At 36.3% G+C, this 10,492-nt stretch overlaps 1 protein-coding gene across 2 annotated transcripts in view; it reads right to left on the bottom strand.

The window, feature by feature from the left end:
* Positions 1-546: 546 nt before the first annotated feature.
* Col4a5 (collagen type IV alpha 5 chain) overlaps positions 547-10,492 on the bottom strand; it is a 211,133-nt gene continuing 201,187 nt past the window's right edge. The window contains exons 48-53 of one of the 2 annotated variants that reach the window (XM_026789363.1): positions 10,216-10,314; positions 7,984-8,196; positions 6,280-6,457; positions 3,817-3,931; positions 3,240-3,412; positions 547-1,734 (exon numbers count right to left, since the gene is read on the bottom strand). In XM_026789363.1, coding sequence (XP_026645164.1) covers positions 1,653-1,734; positions 3,240-3,412; positions 3,817-3,931; positions 6,280-6,457; positions 7,984-8,196; positions 10,216-10,314 — 860 coding nt within the window. In that variant the 3' untranslated portion in view covers positions 547-1,652. The remainder of the gene's footprint in view (positions 1,735-3,239; positions 3,413-3,816; positions 3,932-6,279; positions 6,458-7,983; positions 8,197-10,215; positions 10,315-10,492) is intronic. The other variant, XM_026789364.1, reaches the window with a different exon arrangement.

Here is a 10,492-nt window from a genome sequence, read left to right on the forward strand (position 1 = left end):
TTACTTGGTAGTGTTTTCATGGATTGGTCTACATGAAAAAATATATACTAAAATAGTTATTATTGCTTAGATTCTACAATTTGCCACCATACTTTCTAAGCTTCAGATTGCCCATAGGTTCATATTGGAATCTAAAATTTTAAAAATTGTTTTGGTTGCTGCATTTTTACCTGTCATACAAACTTTATTATAAAGGCTTTAAAAGTCCTTTTATCTTTAAAAGGCCCTGGGTTGTTTTAGAGAGCTACATGTGGCTCATTCTTAATTATTAGAAATATTAATTTACTAATCTGTTTTAAGCATTATTGATGAATTATTCTGTAAAGAGAAACTTGTTCTTTACTGTCTATCAATACCACATTGTCAAGAAATTTTGTATTACCAAAGCACCTTCCAGTAGTTTATATTTATTCATGGGAAAAGTTTCCATTGCTATATGTTTTCTGCGAGCGATCATAATGATCAAAGACACAGGAACAAATTGCCTGAGGAAGAAACATTTGAAGTAGCACTTAAGCCAAACAGAGAGACAATGAGCCATAATTACAATATATAACTTTAATTAAGTTGATACTGGTGAATTAAAAAACATTCAGTGAGAAGATGACAGTTAAAGAAATAAGATAATCTATGACTATTCATAATAAAATGTTTAAAATAAGAAGCTTTTTAAAGTCCATTGGCTTTCTGTAATTGAAAAGAGAAGACTAACCAAATACTGTCTTCTTACACAAGTGAGCCCAAAGGAGAATAATTCTTACATGAGAAGCACCAGGATAAGAATCCTTAATTATTTGGACAAATTTTGTTCCTCAAAACGTTGGGAGCAAGCAAAAACAAGATATAAATATATGCAGACGGGGCACCAGATCATGAGTGTCTTGGAAAATGTATAAAAAAGATTGCTCCTTTGGCTATGATAACTTGATAAGCAGCATAAACCATTAAAATTCTGATCAAAATCACTTAAATGCTCTATTTTTTAAAGTCAATTAATAACTTAAGGGATAAACGTCCCAATTCATTTGCTTTCAGTAGTAAGTCAATGAAAGGATCAATTCTCTCCCATGGAAAACCTTGCTGTCTACAGTGTAGGCTTTCATACATTTTCAGTAAAGAAGGGTTTCTACCAGATCACATCTAAATGACTTGACGTTTTGAGCTGAGGCTGTTTACAGAATATACACATTCTTTACTTACAGAGCAAAATAAGATTAACACCTTTCTATTAAAAACCTGGGGTACAGTAGGATTAGTAGCACCATGAAAAAAAGAATTGTTCCCCAAACAGCAGTCTTTCATTTCACTCGGTATGATTCTTCCCTTCATCGAATTTTTAATGTGCCGTTTTAGCAACAGGGCAAAATATATAAACTTCATCTTATACTCCTTGAAAAATGTTATTCTGGACCCCAAAAGTATAGTCCCTTTCCCATTTCTTTTGTAAGAAGTAAGGCCTTGCTCTGGCACATTGCTGAGGTACATCTGCATCTCCGTGGTGACTTGTCAGCATGCTTTGTCCTAGAGTGTATTAGCACCATTGGTGGCAGCAGTAATGAAGTTTGGGGGAGAGTAAGTGAGACATTGCATCCTGGGAATCACATATAATAATTATATAATCACATTAAAAACACAAGGAATTCTTCAAAATGTTATGTCCTCTTCATGCATACTTGACATCGGCTAATCCGTGTCCTCAAGTCTCCTGCTTTCAGTGTCTCTGACTGAGGTTTACTAGGAAAGAAAAAAATGAGACAATCAGCTTTGCTTTGTTGATTTAAGTTCTATATACTTCTGCTATTACATTCTATTATAGGCATGCATTCACATACAGACATTCTCTTTTGGGTAAGCAGCTTTCCCAGAGACTTAATGCTTAATGATTTATTTTACTTTTAAAACAATCTATCAATCTATTTATCATCTATCTATCTGTCTATCTATCTATCTATCTATCTATCTATCTATCTATCTATCTATCTATCATCTATCTATCTATCTATGTATCTATTCTCTCTTTCTCTCTCTCTCTCTCTCTCTCTCTCTCTCTCTCTGTGTGTGTGTGTGTGTGTGTGTATGTGTGTATGTGTACAAGTATACCTTCTACAGCATGAATGTAAATATCAGGAAAGTTGTGAAGCTCGTCCCCTCCTTCTACTGTGTGGGTCCTAGGGACATAATTTAAGCCATCAGGCTAGGTGGCAAGTTTCTTAACATGCTGAGTTATCTTGCTAGACCTTAATAGTTTACTAATACATTGATTTTTATGAATTCATAGCCATTACTGATCACAAGTATTCAAAAAATTTTTATTGATGTATATTCACTGTATATAGTGATGAGTTCTATAAAGAGATTTTCATTCATGTTTATCATATATGTTCACACCTATACCTTTACCTTTCTCCCTATATTCCATAGTCTTTTTTCTTTCCCTAGACAAACTTGTTTCTACTTAATTTCATTTGTGTGTGTGCATGTGTATGTGTGTAAAATCTTAGATTCAGCAATGAGAGAGAAAATATGGATATGTGTCTAAGTTTAGTTTATTTTGAATATCATGGATTTTGGCTTCATACATACTGTAATTTTGCATGGCAAAATAAAACCCCATTGTATATCTATCTATACCTCATTTTCTATATCTTCACATGTATCTCTGTGACTGCTTTCCCCACTACTGTTATCTTCATATATTTGTTTCTCTGCTGCTGTTTTTTGTGATACCTTTCCTAATATTCATAAAATGAGAAAAATTTAGGCAATTGATGTGCAATACAAGATGAGAATCATATGAAAAATATCAAGAAGGAGGCAGTACATAAAAATAAAGACAAACTTCAAAAAATTGAAGTAGACAGAAATATAAGCATTATGTGCTATTTTATTCCATCAAAGACTTGGGATGAAGTCCCTGAAAACATTCTTAGAAAAGAATTGTGAAATTGGGATAGACTAGTTTCGGTTTTTGAAATGATCCCATTTTAGTAGACCAAGTCCTGATATTTTGTTATTGAAAGGTTAATGCTAAGCTACCTGTAACCATACTGACCTGCCATTACTAACATTAGTTTCTATATGATAAGTTAGGTAGATATGGAGAACAAGCTAATACTAAATAACTCAGTCCAACAAATTCCTCAAATTCACAGGAGATATACCACCCATTAATAAAATCTCTCTTCACTAGTATCTATGAAGAAGGTTCTAGGCCTGAACTAAAGCCATAAGCGACTTACCTGAACATGTCTGACATATCAACAGTGGCCAGCCAAAAGCTATAGGAATTGGCATAGTAGTTGCATGTCCCCCGCCCATGACATTCGATGAAAGGAGCCGAACGAAATTCCTCCAAACAGGAACCAGGAGAGGCTAAGGCTTGGCCTGAGCCTTCTGCTCCTGCACTTGTATGCTAAAACAAAAGAACATGTTCTATAACACCTATGTACTATAATGCTTTAGTGATTATTCAATATAAATACCTAACATGGTCACAAGTTAGAACACAATAAAGAAAACTAGGACTAAAGGTAAGAGAACAGTATCCACATCAAGAGCAATCAACAAAAGCAATGGGCATAAATATATAATCCACATATTATACTATAATATTATATATATGCTTATATATATAAGTCTATAGTACATAAAGATGTATTATAGAAAATGTGGGAGGGAGAACACAGTGCTTGGACAGAAGCTATTTGGTATTCAAACTTTACTACACAGATAACTGAGCTGTCTTCAAGTTGGGAGAAATGGACATAGGATGGAGGGTCAACTGTGATGTGAAAAGCAAGGATGGGTGTTCCATACCATCATGAAGGAGTAACCAATCCACAGAGAGTCCCACCCCTGAGGACAATGTGGAATTTGAATAGTCTGGCTGTGAACTGCGATCACCACAGCTGGTGCCTCACACACTGCACATCTGGTAAAGGAAAGGGAGAGAGAACATGAGTGAGTATGAAGGAAACAATAATCATTCGTCAGAGATGCCTTCTGAGGCCCTTGACCATGTCCTCAATGATCAGAAGAGGAGAAAAATGCATTTTGAAGATCATTTTTGCATAAGAACTCTCTTCCCACATGCATAATACATTTATAAGCAGAAACTGCAAGGCTTTTTTTTTTTTTGGAGACACTGTAGTATTACAGCTACTGCATTTTCATTTTCCATTGTGACATAAATTTGCATCAGACTTGCTGCAGCCAGTGGTGTAATTGCCGTAGAAGTTTGGCTTACTGAGCTCTACATACTTGCAGTCAAAGTGCCCAACTGGAGGTAGACACTTAATAATGTATGACTGTGGTAAGAACAATGTCTGTTAAGCTGGAAGACAAGAATCAGATATTTTCTCAATCTCTACCCAGTATTCTTCCTCCAAAGGACATTTATTAGTCTTTTTGCCACATTTGGGTAAAGGCAACTGACCCAGAAAGGCTGGGGAGGTGTCCAGGCAGCAGATGAGATGTGGTTGAAAACTATAACATGAGTAAAAAGAGCCACAGAATAAATATTGCTGCATATATCAAAATTTTAATAAAGAGCATGAAGGAACATCTTGAAATATGATGGAGGTTAATTTAGCAAAATTTATCTGGATAATATATAATATATTATGGAAACTTTTAGTCCATAAAGTTGAGACTGAAAAAATAATTCTCCCCTAAACACTTCCATGCATTGCTATGCTCCTCCACCCCGCAACACACATGGATTTAGGTAAATATATTACCAAGGGAATCATGAAACTGCTAATAAAGACAAAATAGGTAACATCATTGTATTCAGTGTCAAGGAAATTAGACTTAGTAGGTAACCATCCCTTCAGGTTACTAGAACCCTGTATCATGATCACAATATCAGTAGCACTATCCAGTATTCTCAAGAGATCGCTTTAAGTTACTGCTCCAAAGTGAAAAACAAAACAAAACAAAAACCAAACAGGAAATCTCTGCTAATGGGACCAGCCTCTAACAGTTACTTTAAGGGAATGCCAAATCTCATCTATTACTTCAACTCCCGATTTCTGTTTATCCTAATAATGTGGTGTATATTTTCCACTGTGAGGTATAATCCAGTCACATCAGGACCACATCAATAATATTCAATGTAACAGAACTCTAGCCAAGGACTATCCCTACGCAATTCAAGTACATTGATAGTGCTTTAATCTTCTGTAAACTTTATCTCAAATAATTGTTTGAGGGGTGATAGTGCTGCTCATTATAATATACCAAATAAATTCCAAGCTATAATTTGGCAGTTAAAGCATTCTACTATCTGTGCTCAAGAAAATTTTCTAATCTTTCTCCCTATGGAAACTTTACATTCTCAAGACCTTTGTCTATTTTTCATTCTCAATTTTTTCCTTACTACAACTTTCCTTATAATTATATGTGTAGCTCTTAACCTCTGAGCCATGTCTACAGCTTGGCCACACATGGGGCCCAGACCACACAGCTGCCATGGGAGGCCGTACCAGGTTTCAGGAAAAGCCATAAGCTGACACAACCCAGGGAGGGCCAGCGTCTAAAGGCAAGTACCTGACAACCCAACCATAGACAGGATTAGATAAGATCACCAGATCTCCCTGGGCCCAGGACTCACCTATTCCTCTTTTGCCAAGGCCCTTAGACAAATGTCAGCCAATCAGGGTTCTGAACCCTGGAAATGCCCTCACCCCAACCTCAACTATGATAAACAAACAAACAAACAAACAAACAAAAAACCCTATCCCAACTGCGTTGGGCACTCTGCTCTCAACCACTGCGTCAGACAAACAGAGGGTCCAAGCTTAAGCTTGAATAAAGGCTCTTTGATTTAAAAAAAAAAATTACATGTTTAGCTAGTTGTTTTCCAATCTATCAAAGACAGAGCAGTACAAAATATATTTCTTTGAGATCCTCAGGTGTCTCCAGTTAGAATTAAATATCCTTTCCTCCATACTTTTGCCAAATGTTTTATTTGATCTTTTGTAGCACTTAGCCTAAAATGGATACATACCACATTAGTACAAATTAGCACAAATACACACAAGTATATTGCCTAGTGACTAGACTGAGTTCTCTTTATATTAAAATGCTTGTCATAGGACCTGATTAAAAGTTGATCTCCAACAAACACAGTTCAAACCAAATATGGGGTTGATACTAAAAATCACTCTTGTGTATATAACTTGGGTTGAATAGCACTGATTATCCATTTTAGACTGATTTCTTACAAGTTAAACTAAGCTGAGATTGGTAAAAGTAAAAGCTAAATCACTGTCTTACCGACTAATGAATGGCTGGATGCTCTGACCCTTCAGGGGTTCCATGCTCATTGGCATGGGCTCTGGGGTGGAAAGCCAGTAAGAATAGTCATTTCTTGAAGCAAAGTTACAAACATTGTTAATGTTGCAGAACATGAAAGGCATGGTACTGAATCGACGAAGGCAGCTGCCAGCGGTTCCTAGGAAGAATTGAAAAGAAAAAGATGAAGGAATACATTATGATGTTTACTTTCTCCTGAAATCATAAAAACAATGTTTTATAAAGAAATTGTGCACATTTCTTAGATTAAAAAACACAGGTTTTTGAAATCCCAGCTTTCACTCATTTTGTCATTTATAAAATCAAGATGTGTTTTACAATGAATGCAGATTTCATTGTTTTTTTTCCTCACAAGAGAAGTTTTTTGTTTTTTTTTAATTTTGGGGAATTTTCTTTTTTTTAAAATTTATTTATTTATTAAGGATTTCTGCCTCTTCCCCGCCACCGCCTCCCATTTCCCTCCCCCTCCCCGTCAAGTCCCCCTCCCTCCAAAGACAAACATATAGGCATCCTCCTGAATATTAACGTTCATTAGGCGATGAAAGGAGACAGATTTCATTGTTATAGATAATTACATATTCCCAGTGTTGTTTTTAAGTTCTTTATGGATCCTACAAACAATGGTGTCTACTGAAGAACTTGTATACGTTTTTTGAGGACACATGAAAGAGACATACTAAATCTTTGCAGAATCTGTCAATATCCATGTTGCCCCTTTTTTCTAAGATGTGTTCAGTATGCATCTTGTGTGGGCTAGGAATTTCTTAAGTGTATTAATAATATTAATAATAATGCTGACCAATTACAGACAGGTTTAGAGATAAACTAAAAGTTAAAGAAATGTGAAAGAAGAAGGAAAAATCGCAAGAAGAACAAAGAAAAGGAAAGTCAAGGTTAAATTGATATTTAATCTAGATTCTCAACTCCAGTGCACTGAGACATCCCTCACACCTACAGAGTTAGGAAAGCACACCTCTAGGTGTGTTTGTTTCCTGATAAAGGAGAGCCCATCTTGAATATGGATCATACCATCCAATAGACTTGGCATAAAGAAGAGGAAAAAGAGAGAAAGAAGAAAGCCCACTAGCACAGACTTTCATTTCTCTACTTCCTAGTCATCATGAAACGAGTATATCTGCTCTTCAATGCTTTTCCACCATAATGTTTTACATCATTAAGGTCAGGAGACAGTGGCACTAGCTGACCACAGAATAATATGGCACTATGAGAGAAAATAAATCCTTTGTTCCCTCCCCACTTTTTGGTTTTTGAAAGAGGGTTTCTCTGTGTAGTCCTGGTTGTCATAGAACTCACTCTGTAGACCTGACTGTGTAATCAAACAGCTGCTCTACTGTAGAGAGCCCAGAACAAATATCCCCTTACTAATCTAAATAAAAGGAAACATGGTCCCTTTGAAGTCATCTTGTTTTAAGCAAAAAATGGTACCTTGTACTAGCTACAATGACTTTAATATTTTTATTTGAACTTAAAACTATTCATTTAAAATCTATAGTGACTGTAGTTAGTTGGCTTTGACATTATCTTCAATTTGAAGAACCCAAAGAAAAGAGGTATGTACTTTGTCTAAGGTCAATCTAGGCCCCAAGAGGATTTTTAAAATAAACACAAAATGCATAGAGAGAAATTTGATGCCAACTGTCTTACCCAAGTCTTGACCGTGGGCTCTCTTATTTCCTTGTACATACAGGAGAGAAAAGCCATCATAGATATGCACTGTTCCCTGTGGGCATTGTGGGGAATCTGTTGTCTGGCTGTGGCGTGTGATGAGGAATCCATGGGCAACTGAGGTGGTTCCAGGGGGACCTGGAGGTCCTTGCAATCCATCTGGTCCTGGGGGACCATCCAATCCACGCATACCTATTTTATGAAATCAAGATTAAGTAAGCTTTAAACCACTATTGTGGCTATAAACAAAGTATAATGACTTAACTTGAGTAGTTAATTTATTCAATATTTATAGGGTGTCTATAAAAGTATTGTCAGATATAACGGGCAGAGAGACAAATGAGATTATTTCCTTCGCCCTCAAAGTGATTGTATTTATTTCCTCCTGGTATTGGCTAAAGACATTGAGACCTAAAATCCTAGAAGAATAGAGTTTTCGGTGGGACGAAGTGAGGCCTATTGAAAGCCAGTATGTTATCCATTCTCTTGCTATACTAAAGGAATTTGACTCTTACAACCAAATTTCAGCCAGCTGTTTTGTTCATCAACAGGAAAAGAAAGGTATGGTTTCTGCAGTTCTTCCAGCTTCAGTGCTGAAATCCTTTCCTTTCACTACTCTGGAGAACTGTTCTGAAGGATACTTGCTTACAACATAGGTAACATACTCTTAAGAAGCCTCCAGAATGCACCATTTTAATATACCACTAGATCTCCTTTGCATGAGCTTATTTAAAAATTCTTATATCAAGGTCTTTAACCCCAGTTTGTGCTGAGCTTTGCCTTTAGGACACTTCATACCTGTGATAAAGACATCACTAATTTGTTCATTCTCTGGAAAAACAAAGTTACTAAATTGACAGTGTTGGCTCTAGGAAGGCCCACATGAATCACTACTTTGTATTGTCACCAATGATACATTTTTCTAACACACATTCTTTATGTTTATATTATCTTGTTATACACACACACACATATAAAGTCTAAGGTTATCAACATGTTAACAATCTATTCAGTTATAATCTTCCTAATTTTTTGTTATTGTTGCTTTGTTTTGTTTTGTTTTGTTTTAGAGACAGGGTTTCTCTGTGTAGCTCTGACTGGAGCTCTCACTCTGTAGACCAGGCTAGCCTCGAACTCACAGAGATCTTCCTTCTTTGCATCCCTAGTGTTGGGATTAAAGGTGTATGCCAAGACCACTCAGCTTCTATTTTTTTATTTTAGCAATCATATTAGTATATTTTCTTTTACAAGCATAATCAAATACTTTTTGGAACTAGGTTGACGTCAGATAGGAATTTAGGAAGATGAGTCTCAGCACTCAGGAGGCTGAAGGAAGAAGATTGTTATGCATTTTAGGCCAGCCCAGGCTACATTATGAAGCCTGAGCCAATCATTATTGCATAGTGATATATTGAAGCAAAAAAACAAAACAATGAAATAAACTTAGTAGATATAAAGGTCAATATTGTTTTATGTTTGTTTGTTTCAAGACAGGGTTTCTATGTGCAGCTCTGGCTGTCCTGGAACTCGCTTTTTAGATCTGGCTGCCCTCAAATTCAGAGATCCCTTTGCCTCCTGAGTGCTAGGATTAAAGGTGTGGGCCACCACTGTCCTGCTCCAAATTAATATTGTAAAGAGAACCTACTAATCACTGTCTTAAACAATCTGGATATTAATATATCTTCGCAGCATGAGATTTCACCATGATCTTCAAAGTTCTATGGTTATCATTTAAGATTTTTAACCTATATTTATTGCATTTTATGGGAAATTATCTTCTGTAATATTAGAAAATGGAGACAGATTTAAAAGTTGTTATAAGGGAGTTGTGGGATTTAAATAAACACACTGAAATTTAGTTGAGTAGAGCTGGAGATGTATGTAACCTGCCCAGCACACTCAAGCCCTGGGTTTAAACACCTGCTACAATAAAAATAAAATAAAAATAGTTCACCTAGTAATTATTTTGGGTACTTGGAAGAATATTTTGGATTTCTAGTGCTTTATATACAAGTAAAATCCAAGTAACATGTTTATGTTTGTTTGGTATAGCATAGCTCCTTGGTTGTGCCTTCCTATTTTGCCCTAGCTCTTGATGTGACAGTTAGTCATGCTCTTTCATTAAGAAGTTACCACAGCTACAAATACAGGCTCACACCCAGAGCCCTTGAAATCACAAACGTTACAACCAGCAGCACTATTTCATTTTACCTGGCTGTCCAGGCAGACCTGGGTCTCCTTTGCGCCCTCCTGCACCGTCAAAGCCTGGGAGCCCATTGCGCCCTGGATCTCCTGGAGGGCCAATTGGACCTACAGGGGGAAAAAATGGACTTTGACACAGTCGAGTCATTTCAATTATCATGCCCAGAGGAGTTCAAAGAAATATGGTTGGACCTAAAGGGTGGTTGTGCATGAGATTTTAACGTTTTCTTTCTTTCTTTCTTTCTTTCTTTCTTTCTTTCTTTCTTTCTTTCTTTCTTTCTTTCTT

This window comes from Microtus ochrogaster, unplaced genomic scaffold (genome assembly GCF_000317375.1).
Source record: "Microtus ochrogaster isolate Prairie Vole_2 unplaced genomic scaffold, MicOch1.0 UNK17, whole genome shotgun sequence".
Classification (NCBI taxonomy): Eukaryota; Metazoa; Chordata; class Mammalia; order Rodentia; family Cricetidae; genus Microtus; species Microtus ochrogaster.